The sequence below is a fragment of the Frieseomelitta varia genome, unplaced genomic scaffold (assembly GCF_011392965.1).
Source record: "Frieseomelitta varia isolate USP_RPSP 00005682 unplaced genomic scaffold, Fvar_1.2 scaffold_144, whole genome shotgun sequence".
Taxonomy (NCBI): Eukaryota; Metazoa; Arthropoda; class Insecta; order Hymenoptera; family Apidae; genus Frieseomelitta; species Frieseomelitta varia.
This window is the reverse complement of record NW_025109128.1, coordinates 210,987-237,652: the sequence shown is the minus strand read 5'-3', so window position 1 is coordinate 237,652 and position 26,666 is coordinate 210,987. Positions and strand designations below refer to the sequence as shown.

The window sequence follows — 26,666 nt, the reverse complement described above, 5'->3', positions numbered from 1 at the left end:
GTCGATTTTTTCTTAAGAATTCCGTGTCTTTTAACGACAATAACATTTCTTTTTTTTTTTTTTTTTACAAAAAAAAAAAAAAAAAAAAAAATGTAATCTTTTTGAACTAGAAAACATAGAAAATATTATCAATTAATAATAATAGTATATAAAAAGAAATTTTAGAAATATCAATGATTATTTACACTTAATTTACATTACCGATTTTATAATTTTTGTTGTATTATATGTACATTCAATCTTTTTTGTTTACATGTGAATTACCCTATAAATTGTGCATTATTAATCCAAGTTCACCCGTTTCATATTATTTTAAAAAACAAAAGTAACTAAGAGTGTCTAATAGTTTTATACCATCAATCATTTTATGATGGAACTCTGTGTTCTAAAGATAAGTTTGTAAAACTATATAAATATATCATAATATGATTTTTATAAGTTATCAAAATATACTACTATAACAAAATGCTTGTACAACTAGAACTTGAACCTCCAGCTTAATGTGTTGGTAGGCCATTTAAGTAAGTACATGGTCTTTGTTCATTATTCTTTGATAATGATAATGTATTTACAACTTCACGAAAGTTCACCAATGGGTGCATTTTGTAACCACAAATCATGTATAAAATTATACAAATCATCACTAACAGCCACCTATATAAATCGTCATAATTATTTGCACTTGTCATAAATATTTTCAATTAGTTTATTATATATTAGTATATATTAATAGAGAAATATTTCATAAATCAAAAATACATATTGAAACTTACTTTATATGGTGTAGGATTTAAATTTCTTTTGTGATCATTTCTGAGTGTTTTTAATGACTCTTGAACTCTATTTCGTATTTCTTGTAATGTAGGTAAAGGTTGACATAATTTACCATTTTTCCAATATACCTAAATGTTTGTAAAGAAAGTATTATAAATCATTGTATTCAATGTTGATACTTTATTAATTTACCTTATGCAATGATTCCACTCGTGATGGAATAACATAAGCTCTCTTCGATTCTTGAAAAGGATGCCTGCAAAGAACTTTATGTTTTACTTGTGGAATCTCTTCCGTTGATCTTTGTAATAAATCGATCAAAGCATATCCATCCGCTCCGTATAATCTGAATGCATCTTTTTTTCCCGGTATTGTTACTTTATCAACTTCCTGGCTAAGTTTAATTCTAGGTTGACCATTAATTTCTACCATTTTATAAACGCAGCCTAATGCTGGTTGTCTTTGACATGTTACCAAATGCGTTCCAATTCCAAAACAATCGATCTTATGATTCTATTAAAAAAAACATTGTTTATAATAAAAATTTGTTGTAAAATGGAATATTTTTAATGTATATTTGTTTACCTGTTCGTTTAAACTTAGAATAGTTTCTTCGTTAATATCATTTGTCGCACATATTGTTAATTTTGCAAACCAAGGTATATTATATTTAATGGCAATTCTTTCGAAAATATCTCTTGCTGTATTACTTAAATATGCTAAATCGCCGCTATCAATTCTTATACCAATTGCTTTATAACCCAAGTCATTTAAAGCTAGTGCCACTGCACAAAAGTTTAGGAGTCCACTCCTAAGTAAAAAATTTACTTATAAATTATGCATATAAAAAATATAATCGTAAAAAAGTGGAAAAAGCATTATCAGTTATACATGCATTTACATTTTACTGAAATGCAATATACACACAATTATTTTATATTTTATGAAAAATATACACACATTGTACAGTTTTTTCAAACAGTAAAATCTATCATTATTAATACTGAAAAGCGTGAAATGAAAATATATGATATTTTTAATGGTCTTATGAGTAACAAGATATGCAAACAAAATATGAATTATTACATTACATGCAAGCTATCAATTTTAAGAATGTATTGATTGCAACACAACAGAAAATTAAATTTTGTGTTAATAGAGTAGTTCTTTTACTTTACTTTATTTTTTTTTTTTTTTTACGATTTTTACTGCAGACTAAATTCTTAAAGCTAACATTTTATTATTAATACGATTCAAACAGTTAATTGTTATTTTTTTACATGGCTGAATTGGGAAGGGTACTATATAAGGTCGTACATAATTCACAAAATTTTGTATAAACTTACAATTTCCGAGATCCTTTATTACTGTTTTACGAAAAAAAAGAATGAAGCAACGATTTATAGATTTGCCCGCTTTACAGAATTATATTTTTTTTTATCTTAAATTGAATACAGTAATATTGCATTTGCAATATAGTTGAATGCATTAAATAATTTTAATTCAGAATTATCAATAAATAATAATTAAATACAATAATTTACAATCTAACAAAGTAAATAATAAATAAATAATGTTAAATAAAGATTCTCTTAATATATACTTATTATTCATGAAACGAATTTGAAATGATTAACTGTACTTGATACATGAAAAAATATGATGATTTATTCTGCAAAGCAGACAAAGAGGATAATATCGTACCTCACATAGAGCTCACCCAATTCGCCTTGATTTAAAAAGCCATTCTTGTCATATGAAGTCGATTCTGATATAATTGGACTGTTTCTGACACCATTTTGGGCATGTGTATTGGACCCATTTGTTAGGCATTTATTCTTTACATTTAGGCTGGCTATACATGCCTGTCTCTTGGCCGAGGATTCGATGCTATAAACACACTCCTGTTAGGCTACAGTGTGTATATGTTTCATCATGCCTGCTTTGTGAATTCGTAATTAGAATTACTAATATAGATATCAAACTCAATTAAGTATATTTTTAGTCAAAAGTAAAAATTAGTAGCAAAATATTTGAAATATTTTTCTAATATATTTTTTTTCTTTTTTTTTCAGAAAATTTTACAAAATTTATTATTTTTCATTCTTATAGATTTAATTTAGATATATATATATATATATATATATATATATATAGATGTAATTTTATATGTTTCATAAAGTTATTTTAGAACTACTCATACCATAAGTAATAAATATTTATATATTTAATTTATTATATATATTTTTGTTAACTATTTTTAGTTGTCTATTTTCTTCACTATTTTATATTCATGCATATTAAAAGAATATGAATATTAATATTTTTGAATCAAGTACTACAAGCTTACAAGTAAGAGTTTCTACAAATAAATTATTAAAGAGAATAATATTCAATAGATTGATTAGCTAACATAGAAAAGTTTGAATGTGTACATGCAAATAATGAAATATATACACAAGTATCAAGAAATTCTGAATGCACTAAAAGAAATAAAACAGATATAGATAAGATTAGCAAAATATCATACCTTTTCACGTCATATGTATCTACAAGGGCAACAAACCGCTGTGGAAAAGCAATGGCATAACTAATTAAAGCAGCTAATTCTCCATTAGAAGCCTCAGAAACTAATGTTCCTACATCAGCTGCAACGGAATTCCGATGTTTGCAAGCTAATTCCAGAAGATTACAAACTTGTCCTGTTTCTTTATGTGTCAAAGTCTGAAAAAAAATATAAAATAGTAAAATGAAATATAGTTTTAGTCAAATAAATTATTTAACAATAATGTGAGCATACCTTTTCTTGTAAATCATCAATACTAGTAAAAGATGTGATGTATGAATGTGCATGTGTTCCAGTTACAGGAATATTGTAAAGTTTTCCTGCTAAGACATTACTCGTACCATCAAAACCACCTGGAAAATATTAATTTTTTATTATATAATATATTCTATATATTTTTCATCGCAATTAATTTAAAGAAAAAAGAAAAAAATGTTATTGTAGGTACGAATTTTTTTAAGCAAACAATATACAAAATATTTTGTATGATTTAAAAAAAAATAATTTGATTAATCATTAAATTGTGATTGTTTAACTGAAATAAAAGAAAATAAAAACACAGAAAATATTTACCAATATAGCTATATTTCGAGGCACTTAAACCACCATCAGGACCCTGAGCTCTTCGAAGGCCAAATTCTAGTAATGTTATATTTTTCCCAGCAAACATACGAAATCTGGCTGCATTAGTTGCCATTAAACTTGCATAGTTAACTAATGTTAACAGTGTTGTTTCCAAAAGTTGTACCATTATTAATGGACCTTCTACTCTTAGTAATGGTATTCTGCATAACATATCAATTTGTATTGAAGTTTTAACTTATTAAGATTTGATGTTTCATCAAATATGTAATGTTGATAAGCATTCGAACATTAACTCTAACTGCTGTCATAAGAGCAAGAAAAAGTTTCCTAAACGATGACAACGATGATGATGGTTAACATAACTGAGTATTATCTGTATGATGCATGCAACTTTCAAAGAGTTTTTAACTAACCTTGGGAAAACAACTGAACCTTCTTCCATAGCATATATTGTCACATCTTTTGGAGTCAGATCTTTCAAATATTCAAAAAATCTTTGATCAACTGATGATGGCATTGTTGACTTTAAGTATTTAATATCTGTATAATTTTAATATTATAATTACAAACATCAAAGAATTTTTTCAATTTACAAATTTATATTCGATATAGTATTCAAAAGTAAATGCATACCACTGGAGGAATAATGAAACTTCTCTAGAAATTTAATACATTCTTCTAGTCCAGCAAAAATTGTGAATTCTCCTTGAAAAGGATTTTTACGAAAAAATAAATCAAATACAGCATGGTCATTCATTTTTTCACTTTTCCAATAAGCATATGCCATTGTAATTTGGTACAAGTCTAAAAAAGTGAAAGTACAAGTGAACATTATTTGTTTTGATATATGCATTATACAAAGGACATTGCACATACAAAATACATGTATCATAATAAATAACGATCAACTATATGCAAAGCAATCTTATGTAAAAAAAATATTTTTAATAATTACATAAAGTAAAAGAATTATTTAATGATCAAGATGTTTCAATTCTTGAAGGAAAAAGATTGAAAAAATTTTCCATGGAAAATTATCGTGTTCTATTCGTGCGTTCTATTCTCATATTTTAAAGTACCACGTGCTGTATCGTCACTTGATACATCTATTAAGTAAACGATAAGACAAAATGGATTGTGTTTTGAGGTTATTTTCTTCAACATTGTTCCTTGCAATTGATAAAAATTGCAAACAAGTACCTGTTAAAAGTGGTTGTACAACACAATTTTGACGTGTATGACAGCATGATTTATTCTCGTTATCTGACATTTTTTTTTCGAAATTTGAGCAAGCTAACTTAACTGCGCTGTGGTTGAAAGAACGGAAAAAAAAAGAAAGAAACGACTGCGAGGTAACTTTATTTTTTGATAAAAAACGTTACACTATTCACTGAATGACAACGGTCAAGCACCGTTACCGACGAACTAGCATGTTTCGACGGTGAACTCCGTATTATACGCTCCGCGTATTCTCAGAATCGATAGGAACGTTTGAAGGACGTTACGAACGACGCAACTTGTTATTCCGCCATTTCCACCAATAGTAAAAGCTCTTCTTAAGAAATAAATAGAAATCAGGTTGTCACTTTCATGCGATACGCGTGTAAACGCACGGGAAAAGAGTTACGAATTTCCTCTACGTTATCATTGAATTCGTTTCCTTGTTCTTTCATCCTTTCTTTACCGTGTCGATTACAATGTACGATCAACTTGTTTATTGAAAATTTCGGACGAACGTTATTTCGGAAAGCATCACAGTCAAAAATATGATTCATCATTTGTAAACAACTTTTCGTAAGTTGATCTAAATGTATCTAAATGGGCCTAAATTATGATCGTTCGATTAAAATTCAAATAAGGAATTTCAAATATGCGCCAGTCCAGAACAAGTTGAATGTATTTACATGGCCCGACTTAACCGCTCTACGGTACTACTGAAGTCAGTGCAAATGCGCTACAATCGTGATGTAACTTAAATTAATATTAAATATTAAATATACTCATTATGCGCATTTTGCAATTTGTTATCTGTATACAAACAAGTGTATATAATCGTTCGTACGTACTAGATGCAACACGTCCAATGAAACTCGTGTACGAATGATTCCAAACTGTATAAAAGGTATAATATTTATAATTAAAAGCTTCTATTTGATGGTGATGACCAGAGCCCTTTTGTACTACAAGTTATCAACTAATAATATTAGTAAATTTACAAATTATACGTTATAATTGTAGAATTCAGATAACAACAATTATTTTGCAATTATACAAATTTCCACTTACGTAGCAAAATGATTGTTATATATTATAAGTCAAGTAATTGAAAAAAAGTTTGTTCATTTGTTATATAATGTATATTACACAATATACATCAGGTAGAGTTATACATATATAACTGGAACTATTCCGAGTATTACGAAGATAATAATTTTACTCAATGGTTACTCGAAGAAAATACGATCTGAATATCAGGAAAGGCATGGTTTAGAAACACGTGATAATTTAATGTGATTTCTTCATAAGAGAATGCACAGAAAATATCTGATGTTTAAGTTTGTTCTTTTTTTAATGTAATCACATATTTTTGTTTAAATTAAGCGATTGTGGTCGTAATTCTGCACGAAAAGGTATTATCAATTTATCTAGGAAATATTTTAACTTTAGTTTTTTAATATCCATTATATAAAAGAGAAAAGACAGGAGCAATATTCTTCACATTCAAATTACGTTCTTTGCAAATAAAGCATGAGATGTAATTTCTTTTTCATGGTCATGATTTTAAAAATATCATTCCACTCAAAGGAAAGTATCAGAATGTTTAGAGATTATCATTTGCAATTTTTTTCTAATATTGTACCAAATAAATAGCTATTTTCAATACTCCTCTAATTGGCCAGGTTAAAGGAGTAGATAGATGTAGCACCACTCCTGTTGGTAAGTTTTTTTTATTTGTCGGATACGACTTACTGGATAGACTTTTCCCGTTTTTATTGCATTCTTTTCCTTGTCTTAAACATAGAATTGGAGTTAATGGTGTCATGCCACGGGAAGTACAATTATAGCACGAGACTTGTGGCGATTGGAGCATCCTTCGATTAAACACGGACCTATCGTTAGGGGCAACATGTCCATACACAATGACCTTCGTCGTAATGATACAGCATTGCAGCTACTCATTCTTTGATGAGAAACTTCTTTTTAAACACCGAAAATTAACGTGAAACTTTGAAACAAACGCCTCGATCGCGTGCACTATGATGTAATATTAAATTTGGATTCCTTTCATATCCATCAATTTAATTGCTCCTCAACTTCTATCGCTTGGCTGTAACATCGTAGTTCTTGCCATTTTATACATGCGATACGTACGTACGTATATGTACATATTCGTGCAACGAATCATAAATTGTTCCTCCGTGTTTACTTCGATCAAACAACTTTCATGTAACAATACATCGAACACATCCTTTTTTAACGAATTCATCCTAGTCTTCTTGTCAAAAGAAGTAAACACTTTCTGTAAAAAAAAAGGAAAAAAAACCGTGATTATGAAATAAATAATTTAAATAAAAGATATTTATTTCTTGATAAATTTCTTTATATTTTTAATGCGAGATAAAATTGAATTACGTTTGAAATATATTTTTGTAAAATGATCGAGAAGATTGATGCAATGTTTCGATGAATTTATCAAAACTGTACGTTCTCCATTGAATAGAGTAATTTTTCCATACGTAAGAAATGTCTCAACGCGTATAGCATCATGACTGGCGCGATCGTAGAGGAAAAGGAAATAAAAGCTTGCAACATCTTTGCTCTGTCTCAACTCTATTAAATAGTTTTGTAACATTAATCTTCCATTACGCGCAAGCTTTTATTAGGAATCGAACATGCAAGAAACCTTAACAATGATCTATTGCATAGGTGCTTGATAACGTCTGATCATAAAGCTTTTGCAAGCTGCTTGATTTTTAAACGTTCATCTCGGCATTGTATTGAAATCGAAGTAAACAAATTTGAAGCGTTTGACTTATTTAACTCTGTCAATTAAACTATGCTAACATGATTTGTATCCGTCATAAAATCGTTGTTTCAGTCTTATCTTATCAGTATAAGCATTAATTTTTCTCTGCTATCAGCATTCACATATTGTAGGAATTTTTGTTTCGATATCTGAATAATCTCTGAAGTTTCTCTTTGTAACATTGTGCTACTATAGTTGAAACCAGCAATTTCTGGTTGATTTTTTAGTGTTTGTCTAATTGATACGAGAGGGAGAGAATAGACATTAATGACAATTTAATTCGAGCGCTGAGTCACGTCTTGTTCTTATGCTCTTATATATATGTATATGGCAGTACAAGAGGCCAAAAGGTCAGGCTAACGAATGAAAGTGGTTACGTGGTGAGTATATACCGGAGTATACACGAATCTAACTAGAAATAGGAGATACTAGAAATAGGAGAATTTTACCATTTCCGTATATTTGCTACGATTATATAACAATTCTACCGTGTTTCCGATTAAATTTTATTCGCTCGAATATACGAAATCTAATACACACTCGCAATATTCTTACGATGACGTGTTATTTACGTCTTTGATATTTCCAGGCAGCAACGTGACTGATCATCGCAATCTTGTACTATGACAGAAAATGTAAATAAGTACATATCGTGCAAGGAAAGCGCACATTCAGCATATGTGAAATATGAAGAGGAAGAAATAAGAAAATCTTGTATAATACATTATCTGGGATGTAAGATACAGCGTTAAATTAAAAATAGATAAATTTTCCACAGTAGATCTAGACACAATAAAGTTACAACGCCTGATGCCTGAGTTTACCGGATGATTATTTTTATATAACAGACGAGGTAAAAAAATGAAACGAACGGACATGGAAGAAAAATGATGAACGAACCGTGGAAATAACGAAATGAAAGTATAAGTATTTCTAGCCGAACTTTTTATACAATCATTTTATTAAGTGTCACAAATCTCGACATACTCTACATATAATTATTCAATATTTGTCTGCCGGAATACACTACGTTAGTTCACTGCGTTACTGGCACTTCTGAGATATTGTTTTAATCGCTAATTTTAAACGCTATTCGCCTCCATGTTACGTGGACTTTAGAAAAATACTCAATTTTTGACTCCTCATAGCAAGAGCTGAGCAAATCTACTTAAGACTAATAACTAACGCTAACAACTAAGACGAGAATCGCTTTCAAACTTAATAATAATATACTTTTTAATATTATCAACAACTAGGACATTTTCCGGAAGCAATGTATTTGGCAGTATTAGGATTAAAACGAAATCCGGAAGAAACGAAGATGATTTGCTCATCCCTGCTCCAAGAACTAGGTGTAAAAATTGAGCCATGAAAACGAGATCGTCGCTTTACTCTTTCCTTTTTTTACTTTTTCTATCAAAAATGGATTATTTTCGCGGATATATAATTATCCAATAATCTTTGTCTACTTAACTACGTAACTGGCAAGCGTCCGCAAAAATGTAATTGCAAAATATACGATTGTATCTCTAAATAAGCTAGGGTGGCCGTTCGTTAAAGCTTTCGCGTTATCGAATATTTTTTTTATGTATAAAATATGAGTATATTTACTTTTACATACTTCTAAATATCATTTGGCTTAAGAAATAATTTCGTAAACTAAATGTAAATATAAAAGATATTGGAATTTGTTTTAAATTAAATAGTTCAACATATTAATTATAACATTATACCACTCTTCTTTGGTCCATTTTATTTTCATTGAAACGGAAGCTTGGCCACCCTACTACACTAATGTAGCAACGCGATTACACTTGGTATTTTCTGTCTGTAAGTACTACTTCTTAATTACGCAATGATCGTCGTACATTTTTCTGTGACTGTCCATTATCAAACATCCCTTCCCCCCCTTTTTTTGAACTATCTAACACATGTGCGATGTATACGATACATATGGAAGCAGGTATGATCCCCTACATTTACATTTCTTCTCTAAAAACTCTTATCTAAAGTTTCCTAAAAGCTACTCAGACTTTAGTTAACATTTACTTTTCTTTAATCGTATATCTGCTTAAAAGAATAACATTATGATCGTTTGTAACGTTAGCTACAGCCTCTACGTTATTCATTATACTTAATAATGCATTTTGAATAAACTAGACTCATCTTTCGTCACATACAACCATTGACATTTGGATACTAACCGCTTACATTTACGTAATTACTCTAATTTGACACAGAATTTCGTATACAGTCTTAACGTTACTTAATGATGATGTTGTTCGTGTATTGTGCTAAAAATATGCCTCGAAACTACAAAAATTTTCCTACTTCTTTCTTTCTCGAACAATGTTTTCGTTTTTTTTTTTCTTTTTTTCGTCTTTGGTCATTTTTTAGTAATTTCGTCGTAAATATAAATATTTTATCAAATATCGTTAAACAGCTCTTTTTTATATGGACAAAATAATACGTTCCATTTTTTAGAACGTTTGTCACCATTCAAATCCATTTATGTTATTCATAAAAATAAAATAAAATCGTTCTCTTGGTGACATAACAATCGTAAAATAAATATCAAATAATTTCAACGTCCAACCCTTTGTACCTTTTGTCTCTTCAAAATATACTAAGTATACGTTGCTTAAAAATATCACATACAATATACAGAGTACCCGTTCAAGGTTTCAAAAAATATTACAAATTTCTTATTTGTATTTAAGTATTAAAAAAAATTACACTTCATGAGAGACCAAATTTTGAGCGTACTGAAAGTAGTCACGTTATTACTATTATTTTGTTTTATAACTACAATATTCAATGTGTATAATACTTAAACCCATGTATAATACTAAACCAATGTATAATACTTAAACCCATCGGACATGAATTTTCTAATATACTACTGATTTGTAAAAAATCACAGTTATCTTACATTTGCTAAATTTCTTTTGCTAGTCAATTTTTTTATACAAATTATAAGAAATACTTTTAATCCTAATTTTAAAGCTTAATACTTTATTGTGCTTATTACCGATGGGTCAGTTGAAAATTATTTATTTTAAATAATACTGTATCTTGACTGAATAATGATCAATATTATATCATTAACAATGGTCACATAAAATAAGATTTTGGTTTATATATAATTTTTTAAACATTTAAAATTATCTTTTTTTCTTTTTTTAAGAAAATGGTAGCAAGGGTGGTCTAAGTATAACTTCTATCTTTAAAGATGAAGAAGAAAATGTATACAAGTTAAATATAGATAAACCAGTAAAAAATATGAATTTCTTATTTTAACTAGACAGTTTAAAACCTATCGTTCTTATTACTTGTACTATATATGAGTCAATAAATAATAATTACTAAATTTATATCAACAACAATGGAAGTATATCAAGTTCAATAACATCAATAAGTTAAAAAATTAAGAAAAATATATATTTGTTTGTTTCTATTTTATGTAATGAAGATCTAGTTACGCCATAAGAACAAACAACTAAGTGCTTGTCAGTAACAATAAGTACCTAACACTAAGTTCAAACGATTCAATTAAAGTATATAAAACTTCCGTTGCTCCTTGCATTAGCACCATTAATATTCAAAACTAAAGCTCATGTTTTTCCATTGTAATAGCTAATACACATGGATATGATAATATCGTAAATTATTATATTTTTCTAAAACCATTCCTCGTATTGACTACCCATGGTTCATCTCATTAAATCTGCTGCTCTTTGTCTATCTCGATGTACTTCTCGAGGATGCATTCTTTTGCGATGCGAGAAACAATTTCCAGAACTCGCGAAAGCTTTCGGACAATATGGACATTGATAAGGCCTTGCACCTGTATGTTGATTTATGTGAAACTTTAAATCTTGGTTTCTTTTAAAAGTTTTATCACAAAGAGGGCACGCGTGCGGCCTCAAATCCGAGTGAGTTATACTATGAGCTCTTAAAGTAGAATTTGTTGGATAAACTCTTCCACATACATTGCATGGAAATTGTATTCCACCATGATACTCTTTGTGCCTGAATAAATTTGACTGTGTTTTAAAGCTGAAATAGGATAAGCATTTTATTAATAGTTGCTTTATTGGATGCCCAATTAAATTTAACTCACATTTTCATATACTCACATTCTACCACATATGTCACAACCATATTTTCCTTTAGGCCGATGAGTTTCCAAATGTACTTTTAGATTTCCTTTAGTAGAAATTTTTTTGCTACAAATTGGACAAATAAAATTGCCAGATGAATTGTTATCAGTATTCATGTGAAGTATACCATTAGTAGAATAAACTTGTTGGGATCTTAAAATAGGCTTCCCATCAAGTCGTTTATCTTTAGGCAAATGAGACCATAAATGATTCTGCAGACCAATTTGAGATATAAAAGATCGAGCACATATTGTACATTCATGAGGTTTGTTTGACACATTAGAAATAGATTCTTCAACATCTTCTTGAGACTTATCATTACTCTCTTGTTTCTTTTCCTTTTCTATTTCGTCAGTTCTATAGAAAATAAATGCAATCACAAATATTAAAAAAAAAAAGAAATACTATACTATACTTATAACTATATTAATATAAATATTCTTACTTATTTGTTAATGGTAATGGTTCTGGGGAATTTATTCTCGTTATTATTTCTTCTGTATCAGATACTTCTGAAGTTTCTGATGCTGAATTCTCCATACCATACTGTAAAAATAACATTGGATCTACTTTAACTTCCATTTCTTCCATACTTGGAGTATGACATTTATCTTCTTGTGATATTAATTCTGATGGTCCCAGTGGTTCACCTTCAGCTAAAATTTCTATTGCCCCCTGAAAGATATTGAACATTAAATTAATATATATATAAAATAATTTAAGCATAAACGAATGATTTTAATATACTTTTGTTAATATTGTATGTAATAATCCCCGATCTTCTATCCTCCTTGTATTTTGCATATCTTTGACACTTTCTCTTTCTATATCCTGTGTATTTGTATCACCACTATTATTATATAATTGTGATTTTAACTTTTCCTGTGTTCTATATGCCATCATAGCAAAGCGATGAATGCTTTCTAATCTTTTAATGCATGTAACACATACCATTTTTGATAATTTATCTTCAGAAGACACCTGAAACATAATATAATTACAATTTAATAATTACTTAATATAACATAAGAATAAAATATAGAAAAAATGATTAAAAATTAATGAAAGTATTAAAAATTATTGAAATAATGACAAAAATCCACATTTAATATTTTTAATTATTTATTATCAAAAAAATAAAAAAAAAGAATCAAAAATGGAAAAATATTTTTGATAAAATATTAATTTTAAAAAATTTATAAAATTAATATATTTTATTTGTTTCAAACGTAATAAAATTTTTTGCCATATAATTTTTCTGAATAAAAAATAACCTTAATTTTATTTTAATAATTAATATTATTTATTTTTGTTATAAAAATGTTTTTTTGGTATTGACATTTTATTTTATATTTTATAGAGAAATATTTTTTTACGGAAAATCTGCGAATTATTTATGAATTAAAATATTTCTGTATTATCATACAAATAGAATTATATTTATGGATGCGCCAGTTATATAGTGCATATAGCATACTTATTGTAATCAATAAAATGCTAATTTTTAACACTTCTGTGTTCCCATCAAAATGGATTCTCCCATTTTCCTAATTATAGACATTCGATTATTCTGAATTAAATGTATACGTATCAGAATTAATTATGTTAATTTTTACATCAATTTACATAAATATACGTAAAATATATTAGTTTTGCTTGAAATCTGTTCTGAAAATCCGATTTTTTGTTAATTATTCTAATTAATAAATTACAATTAATAAATAATTTTTATGTGAGCTAATTAATTTACATGCATTGTTTTTTTTAATATCCTATCTGTCCAAAAACATATATTTCGAATTTGCATCGGCGCGTGACATTTTAACAAAATTTCAAAGTTCCTTAGCAATCCAAATTTCTCCCGATAAATGTACATGTGTGTCTGTTTGTATGTATAGAAAACGGGGTACAAGAAGGGGTTGAGCGCGAAACATCCAGCAACGGGGTACCAAGTGGAGTTTTCGAAAAAAAATCTGCACACACGTTAGTTATGCACACGAAACTGCGTATACGTGCATGTGTATGCATATACATGTAAACGCGCATACACGACGATCGCGCTAATTCACACGGAGTGAAGAAAGACTTACCAAGATGTAGAGATATTTTCGTATTTTGGTCTGCAGGTAGTGCCGTCTACCATCCTCAGCGAAAATGTGAACCCCGTCGTTTCTTGGTATGTCACTAGCACAAATCCGACAGTGGATCTCGTCCTCCCGATCGCGCTCGAAATCGCGACCCGCCGTACCCATTTCAAAAAGAAAGAAAAAAAAGGAAATATGACGATATATCACCACGCTAAGGAAATGTTTTTTTTTTCTTTCCTCACTATTTATATGTACAAGCACGATTTAAAAATGATTTATGTTAAATGATTCACGCGGCCCCGTTTCACAATGTTGAATTCATTGCTTATTGCTTATTTTCCCTCCCTTTCGTTATCTTAGCACCTTGATGGAAAAACGTCGGAAACGTTCGATATAAAACTTTCAGCAATGCATCTTTACGACGTGCCAGCGTGTCTGAGAGGGTTGATTATTCTAACGATTTTTTTTACTTATGAGTCTCCCGGATTGGGTGAGATTACTCCAGCACAACGTTGACGCTTTAAAAACGACGTCGGCGCCGGGCGTCGGCGTCTCTCCCGAAACGAGTGCTCAATACAAAATATATAATAGCATTCGTCGATTTGAAAAACATATGTATATAACCAATTGTTTTATTTATGGATTCCGGTCGTATTAAACTATATTTACTATTGGGATATTACGATGCATTTTACCGTCATTTGATCGTTATTTACGCGAGAATTAAAAATATGACGCGAGATATGTGGATTTGTATTTCTAAAATGTTACCCTTTGCTAGAAATAAAGAATAAAATGTATCAGCGCGGTACTCTTAATTGGTCCGCCATCTTCTTTTACTCATTCGTTTACATTTTTTATTTTCTCCGCGAACGTTCTCTCAGAGTTGTTTTATACAGTGCAGTTTTATCGGGTCGTGACTTCATCACACTGGCAATGGATCTCGATCGATACATTTCTTGAAAGTCGCGCCGCATCGACAAATTTAATGACAATTTTTCCGAACTTTCCCGCCAATTTTCCGATTGTGTATTACTACGCCCTGAGATAGGAGGGGTTGACTGTAGATGTTTTTGTCGCGACGAAAAATAGTTCCAGGTACTTGCGAACGAGCAGCCTCCCCCTTGATATGCTACGTCCCCATTTAAAAAAATCAATACTTAATAATTAGCAATTAATACACTTGCTAAGTATATACGACTGCTATCTCGTTTTCCACAGTTTTTAATGTACGTATATATTTGCTTGTTATTTAACGCTTAATTTTTCATATATTACTAATATTTAGATTATACGAGTGACTACAAATTTTTGCAAAATATTATAACATTCTTTCTAGTTATGTTTCATGACGAAACATTATTTTAAATTCACTTAAAAAAACGTGAACGCTTAATTTCAGGAAGATTATTAATAAATTAATAAATTAATAAAAAATTTCGATAATATAAGAGTAAATTTTACTTCATACAAAAGATACGAGTAACTAATTAACTAATTAATTAATTCATAATTTTTATTAAATAAGAAGTACAATTAAAGCAAACTAAATATAAATTTTATGCAAAAACGTAAACGGATCTATTTCATACACATATTGCTATGATTGTTTAGTTATATCTTTGAATATAATTTGTACAACATACATGATCTGTACAATAGTATCAATCATTATCATTTAGTACATGTAGTAATTTATTAATATATTAAATATATGTATATTAAATAAGTACCAACTGTAAATAAAAATCACAATATTGATCAATTTATAAATATTTGTGGTTTATTCTTGTCTTTTTTTCAAAACATCTTTGTAGAATGTTATAAAATTAACATTTTGCCTTATTTTGAATTGGCAAGAATAATTTAAATTCTGCTGGCAATTCATCTTCAGAGTATAGTCTATCAGAAAAGTATACTCTTCGTATTCTACAGTTTGCATGAATTTGTACCCTTAATGTTTCCACGTAATTTGTTCCATATGCACGTCTAGTAAAATCAGCTAAATTAAACTGAATCTGATTCCATCCATCGTCCAGCCTCATAGGCATTGTACAGATAAAAGGTTTTACTCTAGTTGTAGATTGATAATTACTAGCACGAAATCTACGGCGTACATTCTTGTCATCAATAACCTAAAGTCAAACATTTGGTCAAATATATGATCATTTGGTACTGCATTTTGAACAAGAACAGTGTATAAAATATTTTCTTACCTGGACTTCAAACGTAAAATATTTTTTTAAATTCTTAATTATCATCACTAGAAATGGCAATTTTATACCCAAAGTTTTTCTGGGATCTGCTGGACATGTTATATATGTAGTACTGACATTGCTACCCAATATTTCCAATACTAAACTTTGTATATCATTGTCTGTAATTCGTTTTATGTGTCCATTTCTTACTTTTTTATCCCAAATTTGTAATGGTTTGCTACCAATACTATATAATATCGATAAAAATCCACTTTGAAAGGTATTTTTAAACATGTTCAATTGCTTGTTTTTTCTTTGTTAATTTTAAAAGAAATTCTTTCCGTTATGTTCCCTGTTAGAAAACATGCGTCTGGAGATTTCAAAGAGTTTAATGCTTCGTTTTTATAAGTAACTTAACCTTTCATTTTATGACGTGAGATTCACTAAAAAGTTACATGTTTTAAATGGTTTTATTTTTGAAATAGTAATTCCCGCATAACACTTAACATCATTCAGTCAACAAAAGCGTTTTTAGTTTAAATCGACATCTTCTTTGTGAAATTTTATTTGCTAAATAACTTTAGCGGCAAATATAACCTATAATATTTGTGTTTGATCAATGTTGCCGTTAGATTTACAGCGACATCAGAAATTGATCGATTATCTCGAATTTATCGATTTCACTCGTTCAATATCGATCATTTAAATTTAAAATATAAACGACTTGTCACGCATTTATTCATTAAAATTAAATTTGCATAGAACAAAAATATAAAGCATTTTAACGTTTTTACAATCGTTTATTGATGTCAAATACAAACCGATAATGTTGAAATAAGCAATAGATATCTACGTATTAAACAATCATTTTTTTAAAAGGGAGTCAACGATTTTTCGCCATAAAAAATTTCATCAGTGTAAAATCTTTACTGTCATAATCTATTTCTTAACTTCTTTTCACTTCTTCTAACTTCGTTTTTTTTTTTTTTTTTTTTTTTTTGATCGATATTACTGAAAGTTACATGTTACAACTGTACTCTCTTAAGGAATGAATAAGAAAAACAAAGTAATTGATTTATTTTAAGCGCAACTTTCATTTTCTATACCACAACATTAAAAACAATAAATCGCACATCATGATCTCAGTTTCCTATCGTCAGAAGAGCATGTTCTAATTATTCTTTTAACATAAACATGTACAGCATTATTAGACTAAATTAATAGGCGATTGAAGATTTTTTTTCAACAGAAATTTTTGGGTGAATCATTCGCATTTCCAACTACTTCCACTGAAATTAATACTTTAACTATCGATACGTGATTTAAATACACTTAATGTTTCAATTATTCGAAACGAAAACAATAAATAACTTCAATTGTTGAAAATATTAAAAATAAAGGGAAATTTTTGTGCATTTATTCTTCAATAGATTGAAACACAAAGCGAATACGTATGTTACTACGGTATAAATAATTTACAGTTTAATAATAGTCAGGTTGTAAACTTCCGTGCCGATAGTATAATTGTCCAATAGTTATAGATCTAAAAGAAAACCGTTACTTGTAAAATAAAAGTATTTAGAATATGACCTTTTATTCTAATACATCCGCGTTATCTCTCGGAATCACATTTATCTTTGTATTACGTAGAGATACTTCCACTTCATACATCTTAGTATTAATACTTTATTCACTTATTGTTACGACTAACTATTGTATTACAGTTTACGCGGATAAAATAGGTCCTGCAATAGGGGTACACTTTCGTAGGATTCATGTTTCTCTTTCTTTTTCATTCTTTCTCTCTTTTTTTTTTTACTGAAAAAAAACTATGCGAAAGAGGTTTATCACGACTCTTTTCCCTTGTCTCTTTTATTTAAAACATTGAATCCCACGTGAAGAAGGAAGGCTCACCTATGAAGCGATATCTCAGAAAAAGGAACATTTATTAACTCGTCCTCGAGTGACCTATAAATTATTCAGAAAATTTCGCGTTATGAAAGGTTATCTGAAAGAAAAAAATATTGTAAATAATAAGTATTCCTTCTTATCCTCCTATACGTGATACGAAGTGTATTACGTATTGTGAAAAAGTAATCAGTACGTTACTAAAATTTCACAATCATTTGTGTATGTTTTTTTTACTTTTTCTTTTTTTTTTTTCTTTTTCCAGGGTTCGTAATATTTAAGAAACCTGTAAAATGATGAGAATAATGAATATAAGATAAGTCTTCAGAAGAAGAAACATAGTATCTTATATAGATAGAACGAAGTCTATTTTTCGACGTTATCTTCATTCATTATTGGATATTCTTTATATCATCACCAACTTAGTATCGTTATACACTTCTGGCAATAAGACAAAATTCGGCGACGTTGTTTCTCAAAGTATAGTCTCATACGGGTTCTTGATAAATTTAAATCAAACACATTTCAATAATAATTACGACTCAACGAGGCAAATTTTGAATTATTACCATCTTATCTATAATTTCCAGTACATCCAGATCATCTTTTACTTTAGATAACGGATGTATGAAAATTCGAATGTCCTTTACTTCTCAGTATCTTGTAAAACACGAATGTAACCCCAGAGTGCTTCTAGGCCCCATAGAAAAGCAAATTGGGGCAATAATATGAATATATCACATTACCTTTCTTCAATTTTACAAATTTGAAAACGGAAACTCGTAGAACAACTGAGTACGTTTAAAGAGTCCCCAACCAATCGCCAAATCTTTATCATTTTTTTATCTGTTTGTGTTCAATTTTGTAAATCATATTAATTTAATAAAGCATTCTTAATAATAACTTATTTCTCAGTTGGAGACACTTAATACATATAAGTCCTCAAGATTTCTTGTCGAATCTCGTTTTGAAAAATGAGCTTGCTTCGTATTGGTTGTTATATACAATTTCAAAATTAACCATTATTAAGAAAAATTCCGCTTTGCTCAACAAAACGGTGAAAAATTTTTCTACAAAATAAGATGACCTTATTGAAGTCGTTTTTCGATCTAAGTATAAATACAAATGAAAATTCATGAAATTGTTTCACTGGTTTATATGTGTAGTAGGTAATAAGACATAACAGATATTTTATTCGTAAGAATGAGAAAGCCAAGGATTAAATAAAGAAATTAGGAGATGGCCGCATTTCATCTCAGATTTTAATATTTTTCGCTTAACGTTTCTACAATGCTTTCATGATCATAAACCATGACTCTGGAAAATGACCATTTCATTTGTCATATTTAAACAATTTATGTTTTTTGATTGTGATCCTATCAATGAAATTATCATAATAAATATAATAGAATTAATAACCACTGTTAAGATCACAATCTTGATCAAGCACCAATAACACCTCTTTATTATATGTTTAAGCGTACAAAACATGATTTAAATAATAATATATACTCATTTACGTAACTATGCAAGCCCTACGTTTTGTACCATACTTATAATCGTCGCAGAAAGGCTGCTGCAAACGATCAGTTTCCATTAACTCATTAACGCCCGCTATATTCAAAGAAATACACCCGATATTATTTGCCAATGAAATTTCCAAATATCGCATTTTAAATTGTTTCTCCATTTATTATTTTGTCTTTGTAATGTATAACATCCAAAAACTAATCATTTTAAATGAATATCAAATCTTTGCAGATAAGTATGTTGTACTTTTAACCGAATATTATAATCGCATAACTTTGCTTTCAATAACAATATCATCACTTTTTGGAAGATATATAAGTAAAACATAACAAGTAAAATAACATACCAAATTTTTAAATGCACGTCTTTCATATAAGATTTTTTCAATAAAATTTCAATATAATTATTATAATCAATATAATAAAATTTTAATATAATAATTTAAGATTTCAAGTGGGCGTTAATAAGTTAAAGAAGAAAAGAAAAGAAAAAAAAAGGGGGATGTTATTTATATATTGGTGCTTGAGCAATTTTTTGATGCGATTAAGGCACTGCAAAAGATTGATCCTTCATAAAAAGCTACTGATCTTCAAAATCTGCGATCTTCGAAATCTGCATTAAGTTAAAGAAGCAATGGCGTTATGTATGAAGATCAAGAGTCATCGGTGATTCAATATCGAAGTTACCGTGCAATAAGGCCCAGAGAGATAGATCAAGAAGACTCATTTTCCCTCCAATTAGTTCATTCAATAACTGTAATATATGTAAATATATTAATAAAAATAGAACACATGATTAATACTATATAAAAAATAATTTAAAGAGAATACATAAAAACAACATACATATTAATAAAAATAAAAACTTGCATTCCTGATACACAATAAAAATAGTAGAAACACATATGAATAGAATGAAACAAAACAATGTTTGTCTATCTAATAAAGAGAATTCAATCATTTTAAAAAGTTCATCACGGTATTCAAAAAGATTTAAGGTTTAATATTAATATTTGCTATTAATACTAAACCTACAATGAAATCACTTGCTTTGTAAAATTTGTTTTCGGATATATTGTTCTCATCAATGACTTTCTGAAATGTCCTCGAGTTAATTTTCCTTTGCAATGCCTTAAAAGGGCAATGTAAATTAAACTTATATGTAAGTCTTAAATACTATATAATTACTTATCAATAGTTCCATCCATCATATTATTTTTTACTTGAATACTAATATGTATTCCATCCCCAGACGCACCTTTATCTTTTTTTGTCTGCGAGTTGGATGTATTATCAAGACCCAGCTTACTTAAAGTACATAGAGCTTTCAATGCTGCTTGATTACGGCTCGCAGTTCTTGTTGGCCCATTGCCATGACAAACTTGTGGTGGATCTGTACTTAATGTTACAAGTGATAAATATTCTTTGTTTACTGCTCCCTAAAAACAAAATTAATTATTAATCCATTAATTCATATTATATACAATTATATATATTATTTATTAATGTACAATTATAATTATAAAAAAATAATTATATATACCTTTGGAAAATCATTAAATTCCACGCTGAAGTTAAATAACTGAGACAAATATTTTAATTGATCTTTGGGAGAAACAGTGGGTGGATTTTGTTGCTGTTGTCCTCGTAGTTCTTCAGCAACAATTTGTACGCTAGGTCCGCTGCCTAATTTGGATTCTTGACCTCCATCCACTAATAAAAGTCCAGGTACTAACTGACGTCCAATAGTTCCTGATTACAGTTAGAAAATTTTCAAAATATACAGAATAAATAATGTGACATTTCAATTTTGCCATTCATAATTTATACATAATAAATACATTATGTATGTACTGTCTCACCTCCTACTGGTGGATGAGGTTGAGTTTCATTAATTTGCTCATCTTCTAAGAAAGTGACTTTTCTAGGTTTTTGTTGTTCGGTATTTTCACTTTCTCCTGTTTTAATCGATGGCTTCGTCGGTTGTGGTTGAGGCTTACTGTAACCTAACTGTGCTAAAAGAGCTTCTGCAGCAGCTCTCTTAGCTAACTTTTTATTGGGACCTATTCCTTGAGCAGAATGTTGTCCCATAGTAACTTCCATAACGAATTCTTTTCGCCTCGGAGCACCCTTTTCTTCAATCAGATTGTAGACAGGTTCCTTTTCTCGTTTAGCTTGTTGTATTTGATCCAATCGTGAAACCGGATTAACTTCCTCTGCAGCGTCAGACTCAGAACGTGGTTCTTGATAAACTTTTATAAGATTTCGAGACTTCTTCTTCGTTGCCGGTGGTTTGCGCTTCACACGTACTAGGCGATTTTGAATAGTTTCAGGCAACGGAGGTAGACGATTGAGTTCTTCTAACATAAACTCCGCTGCGTGTTTCTTTGATATCTACACATTAAATCATACAAGATGTTTTTTATTTTATTATAAAAGAAATTTATATAAAGTGTATATAGGTTTAGGTATGTTAGGTTTAAATACAAAAAACTTACTTTCTTTGAAGGTCCTTCTCCCAATGTAAATTTATCTCCGACAGTACATTTTGTTCTGAATGTCCGAATATGAGGCTTACCAATTTCTGATATAACTTCAAAACTAACAGGTAAGCCACGTTTTAATGCTTTTTCGTGAACTAATGACACAGGGCTCTTCAACTCTGCAATCGGATCTTTAACTTCACCTAATGTACCATTTTCGCCACTGTTACAAGTATTTGTTACTTCTTCCGGTAATGGCAATTGGCGCAATTGTTCTAGAGCTTTACTTGCTGCATCATGTCGTGCTGCTTGACCTGTCAGACCCCTACCAATAAATTCACGTTCTCCTACCTATAAATTAATACGTATATCAAAAGTACAATTACATTGAAATATTTATTATTTTCTTACCTTCAAAGATACAAGATATAATTGAGGTTCCGCATGGAAACCACGATTATATGTAGGGAAACGTGGATTAAATATTCGAGGAAAGTGTCCTAAACTATTTGTAACATATTGTTGTAATCCTGCTGGTGGAGCTTGTCTGAAAGTATAGACAGTAGCTTCTCCTCTTTTCATAGCCAAAGCATTTAATTCGACAGTTGGTGGCAAATTTCCTATAATGAACAGATTAGTTTAAGATTTCATAATATTTATATTCTTATAATTGCTACACATATAGTATATATATATTTACCTGGGCCACTGAATTTTCCTGGATGTCCAACTCTCATTGTCTTTGTCGGTTTTGGTGGGGGTCGTTGATACCAGGTCTTTGTTAACGCTTCAGTAGCAGCACTATGTTGAGCCTTTTTAATGCTAGGACCTTCAGCAACATATTCTTCTTCTCCCAATCTTAGCGTTACGGTAAATCGTTTCTTGTGCGCTGGTCCTTGTTCATTAGTCAACCTATATTGATGCTGAATCTTATTAAAACGTGCTAACTCATTCAACAAGCACATTGGTGTTTTTTCTTTCATGTTTGCCAAAGCTGAATCAGTCACATTAACGTGATTTTGAGGTGGACTCTGATCTCTGGACTCTCCACTGTTTGTTTCATTTGTAACTGGTTTATTTGATTCTATGCTTTGCGGTTGTTGAATGTGTTGCTGTGGAAGTGGGTGATTTCGTTGATTATTTTGCGGTTGTGGATACTGTGGTGGTATATTTGGATTTTGTAGAGTCACAGAAACAGTGTTTGCTTGATCCTTTAGACTGACGCTAACCATGGTACCTAAGAAAAATGACCCAAGTTAGCTTTCTAATATTGAAAATAATTCATTAATAAATTGAACTTTATTTAGTGTACCATTTGTATTGTGTGCATTCATGCCCATCAACATTGGCTGCCTTGGATTTCCATGTGGTGGTCCAGGGTGTTGCATGTGATGAATATGTTGTTGATGGGGGGGCATGGACAGTATTTGTTGATGAGGATTCCGATGCGGTAACGGATGCTGAGGCTGATGTAAAGGGGCCATATTTGCCTGCTGCATAGGCCGCATCGGACCACCCATTCTGATGGGATAAACATAAAAATTTAAATGTTATAAAAATTTAAATTCCGTGTTTTAAAGAATTTTACATTTATAACACTAACAAGAATTGTTACAAACCTGTTATGATCTCGAAGTTGGTTTTGCATTGTATGATGTTGGTGACGTAACATCATGTACAAAAATTATGCACACGCAACCTAAAATAAACAAAAATATTGAATAAAAAATGTCCTACAAAATTTACTTGAGTCAAAGGCGTTTAGATACGTCTTTTATTCCGAGATGAAAAAACTTGCCATGAAATTTCTTCTGTACGTACATGTTCTGATATAAAGAATAAGTATTAATTTGTTAATATAAGTATTACATACAAACGAGACATATAATTTAAACAACAAAGGCGTATAAAATTTTTCACAAGGTAGATTTCTATTACCTGAAGTAAATTAATACATCGTAAAATATTACACGTTGCGATATTAAAAATAATGAGATTAGAAGTAGCAGGTATTTGACAGTACTCGCAAATGTAAATCGTATTATCCATATTATAAGTTGAACCCAATGAAATTCGATCGTAATTGATACACGTAACAATGTGAATGAGAGATTTTTGTTCTAATGAACTAGTCAATAGACAATGGGCTTGGCCCGGCTATTTGGCAGCAGAACTATGCGGTTGAATTTTCTTACCGAAGTTTGTTCTATTTCACGAAAATTTTCAGATTATTCAACAGCGAAATTTCCGGCGAAACAGATCTGCCACTTAAGGGAACACTGCCAGGCCCTTCACGCGGCTATTGGCAAACAGTAAAGAAAAATCGTCTGTAGACTAAAATGCGGCCATTTTGATGTGAGCCTCTCGGCCACCGTCTCTCATCCCTTCCAAAGGATATCCTGCTTGCCGATTTTTTTAAGTCTCCAATATCGACTTTGATTATCGATACATCTCGTTTCTTCAAATCGCACGTTAGTAATAATTTTCCTACACCAGTAACAAAAATATTTCGTCGATTGTAGCAGCGAATAAATATCTTGTTTTAAAATACTAATATAATTACAGATACTATTAAAATATGCTGCAACATTGTATCATAAATTCAAATTTTGTAACAAACGAAATGACAGATATAGGTAATCAAAATTTCTTTCAATATTATTGATTCAAATTTAACATTATTATTAATAGTTAGAACAAAAGATATATAAGGTTTGATAATAAAGTCGGTTTCATACGTCAGCAAATTTCATGGGGGAACAAATGCAATAAATATTAGTAACATAAAAGTTTTATATACAATATTCTGTTGTAAACATAACCGAAATAACAATAAATGATTGTTAATTTTTATCGCGTTAAGATACTTTAATATCGATATTAGTTTATTGAATGAGGTTTAATAATGTGAATATACTCGTAATGTAAACTCCTGCTGCAATCAATTTTTAGTCTTAAATAATGTTAAAAGAACTTGTGTAATCAACGTATAAAATATAAAATTGTACGGATTATTTAATCAAAACAATGTTGAATTGATATAAAATTTGTCGAATTGTCAAAATTTTTATTATATTTTTAGACAATTTATTTCATTCACATTTTTTGATCGCACGAAAGAATGAAATGCAAAGTAAATTTGAAATAATATTAATATCAAGTCTCTGACAAACCTAACCTATTAATCGTTTTCTAACTATGTATTCAAATACTCGATCATGAATTTGATGCGTAAATAAATAACTTTTGTAATCAAGTTAAATTAGAACATTAGATAAAAATAATACACCACCTAAAATGTTTCAATTATCCTTTGATTTATTTTTTAATCTTATTTGCAATATTTCTCTTTTTAAATATAAACGTAAAAATGGAACAATCATCAAGTTCTTTTGATATTAACCATTAATATATGCTTATTTACAGTGATATATGTACAATAACGCACATATGAAATGTATTAGATTACAAAGATAATCAACTGAATATATTTTCAACAATGCAATAAAAACACATGTGTAATATAGACATGATAAATTACAATTTGGATTAAACTTAGAAATAATTTGAAAATACTTTACTGAAAACAGAAAATCATCTTAATTTAATGGATTGTAGGGCATAAAAAATTATAAACACTAATATTTTTCTAGTCTTTTCCTTCAAAGTATATAATTTAGTCTTTTTTAATGTGCAAAAGTATTAAATTTATAATCTTTCTTTTTTAAAATGATTCTTACATATTTCAATTATAAAATTCATTTTCATGAAAAAAATTACAAACAAACACTTCTTTATAAACTTACAAGATGCATTATCTTAATCAAAATAGCACACAATATTTTTCTACACATCTGACTTGTTTTTTTTATAATCATCTTCAATTAATCTGTTTGAATAAACATTGATGCAATAAAAAATTACAATTTCTATAACAAAAATTTTATAATTGCATTACTTATTCCGTCATAGTTTTTCTTATCACCTAATAATTCATTATAGAATCGCACTTTGTGTTATATTCATTTAACTTTCTTATTAATTTCTCTTTGGAGCCAATAAGCGTCTAGCATCATTGTCTTCAAGACTCAGCTAAGCTCCATTATTATAAAATAATTTATTAAACATTTAACGGTTTCAATTAATAAATACTATTTGATATACAATTTCACTACTAGATTTACAAAGAGCAGAATATAGATATTTAGTGTCCCTGTAAAAAAGTTCAGGATGATTATCTTATCTAAGAAATGTATATTTAAATATGAAAGGGCGATAGTTTTACTCTTCATACAAAAATGCATTCAGACAAAATTAAAAAACAAACCCTTTTATATTTAAATTTA

General features: G+C 29.3%; 4 protein-coding genes and 2 long non-coding RNA genes across 8 annotated transcripts in view; 2 read left to right on the top strand and 4 right to left on the bottom strand.

Annotated features, from left to right (window-relative positions):
* The window catches only part of LOC122533273 (nicotinate phosphoribosyltransferase), a 6,214-nt gene extending 553 nt beyond the window's left edge, over positions 1-5,661 (bottom strand). The window contains exons 1-12 of the mRNA XM_043662848.1: positions 5,126-5,661; positions 4,559-4,729; positions 4,339-4,465; positions 3,914-4,125; positions 3,575-3,693; positions 3,305-3,498; positions 2,479-2,664; positions 2,121-2,141; positions 1,360-1,585; positions 967-1,287; positions 774-902; positions 69-654 (exon numbers count right to left, since the gene is read on the bottom strand). Coding sequence (XP_043518783.1) covers positions 577-654; positions 774-902; positions 967-1,287; positions 1,360-1,585; positions 2,121-2,141; positions 2,479-2,664; positions 3,305-3,498; positions 3,575-3,693; positions 3,914-4,125; positions 4,339-4,465; positions 4,559-4,729; positions 5,126-5,195 — 1,854 coding nt within the window. The 5' untranslated portion in view covers positions 5,196-5,661 and the 3' untranslated portion in view covers positions 69-576. The remainder of the gene's footprint in view (positions 1-68; positions 655-773; positions 903-966; positions 1,288-1,359; positions 1,586-2,120; positions 2,142-2,478; positions 2,665-3,304; positions 3,499-3,574; positions 3,694-3,913; positions 4,126-4,338; positions 4,466-4,558; positions 4,730-5,125) is intronic.
* On the top strand, positions 5,345-7,464 carry LOC122533335. 2 transcript variants are annotated; one of them, XR_006307686.1, is made up of 3 exons: positions 5,345-5,468; positions 6,742-6,862; positions 6,948-7,464. It is a non-coding gene; the product is annotated as an uncharacterized LOC122533335 (long non-coding RNA). The 2 variants fall into 2 exon arrangements; XR_006307687.1 differs by lacking the exon at positions 5,345-5,468 and adding an exon at positions 6,253-6,480.
* Positions 7,465-7,554: 90 nt separating this feature from the next.
* On the top strand, positions 7,555-8,586 carry LOC122533343. The gene is made up of 2 exons (XR_006307689.1): positions 7,555-8,332; positions 8,542-8,586. It is a non-coding gene; the product is annotated as an uncharacterized LOC122533343 (long non-coding RNA).
* A 900-nt stretch (positions 8,587-9,486) lies between these two features.
* Positions 9,487-15,585, bottom strand: LOC122533276 (zinc finger protein 177-like). The gene is made up of 5 exons (XM_043662862.1): positions 14,206-15,585; positions 12,863-13,096; positions 12,561-12,790; positions 12,092-12,472; positions 9,487-12,011 (listed from the first exon to the last, which is right to left on the bottom strand). The coding sequence occupies exons 1-5, from the start codon at positions 14,365-14,367 to the stop codon at positions 11,666-11,668; spliced, it is 1,353 nt and encodes a 450-aa protein (XP_043518797.1). The 5' UTR covers positions 14,368-15,585; the 3' UTR covers positions 9,487-11,665.
* Positions 15,586-15,700: 115 nt separating this feature from the next.
* On the bottom strand, positions 15,701-17,102 carry LOC122532927 (cilia- and flagella-associated protein 20). Its single transcript, XM_043662137.1, has 2 exons — positions 16,419-17,102; positions 15,701-16,337 (listed from the first exon to the last, which is right to left on the bottom strand). The coding sequence occupies exons 1-2, from the start codon at positions 16,692-16,694 to the stop codon at positions 16,032-16,034; spliced, it is 582 nt and encodes a 193-aa protein (XP_043518072.1). The 5' UTR covers positions 16,695-17,102; the 3' UTR covers positions 15,701-16,031.
* A 542-nt stretch (positions 17,103-17,644) lies between these two features.
* Positions 17,645-24,697, bottom strand: LOC122532919 (double-stranded RNA-binding protein Staufen homolog 2). 2 transcript variants are annotated; one of them, XM_043662126.1, is made up of 10 exons: positions 24,516-24,697; positions 23,940-24,019; positions 23,633-23,841; positions 23,021-23,557; positions 22,732-22,940; positions 22,336-22,671; positions 21,700-22,231; positions 21,381-21,589; positions 21,096-21,276; positions 17,645-20,591 (listed from the first exon to the last, which is right to left on the bottom strand). In XM_043662126.1, the coding sequence occupies exons 2-10, from the start codon at positions 23,993-23,995 to the stop codon at positions 20,581-20,583; spliced, it is 2,280 nt and encodes a 759-aa protein (XP_043518061.1). In that variant the 5' UTR covers positions 23,996-24,019; positions 24,516-24,697; the 3' UTR covers positions 17,645-20,580. The 2 variants fall into 2 exon arrangements, with proteins under 2 accessions (XP_043518061.1, XP_043518051.1); XM_043662116.1 differs by having other exon boundaries at positions 17,645-21,276.
* Between the last annotated feature and the right edge of the window lie 1,969 nt (positions 24,698-26,666).

Coding starts and splice junctions, on each gene's coding strand:
- LOC122533276 (XM_043662862.1), bottom strand. CDS start 14,367: ATGGGTACGGCGGGTCGCGATTTCGAGCGCGATCGGGAGGACGAGATC. Junction 12,473..12,560: donor CCATTACCATTAACAAATAA/GTAAGAATATTT, acceptor TATTTTCTATAG/AACTGACGAAATAGAAAAGG. Junction 12,012..12,091: donor TGTGACATATGTGGTAGAAT/GTGAGTATATGA, acceptor ATCCTATTTCAG/CTTTAAAACACAGTCAAATT.
- LOC122532927 (XM_043662137.1), bottom strand. CDS start 16,694: ATGTTTAAAAATACCTTTCAAAGTGGATTTTTATCGATATTATATAGT. Junction 16,338..16,418: donor ATTTTACGTTTGAAGTCCAG/GTAAGAAAATAT, acceptor GTTTGACTTTAG/GTTATTGATGACAAGAATGT.
- LOC122532919 (XM_043662116.1), bottom strand. CDS start 23,995: ATGATGTTACGTCACCAACATCATACAATGCAAAACCAACTTCGAGAT. Junction 23,842..23,939: donor CAACTTCGAGATCATAACAG/GTTTGTAACAAT, acceptor TTATCCCATCAG/AATGGGTGGTCCGATGCGGC. Junction 22,232..22,335: donor GAGAAGGACCTTCAAAGAAA/GTAAGTTTTTTG, acceptor TTTAATGTGTAG/ATATCAAAGAAACACGCAGC.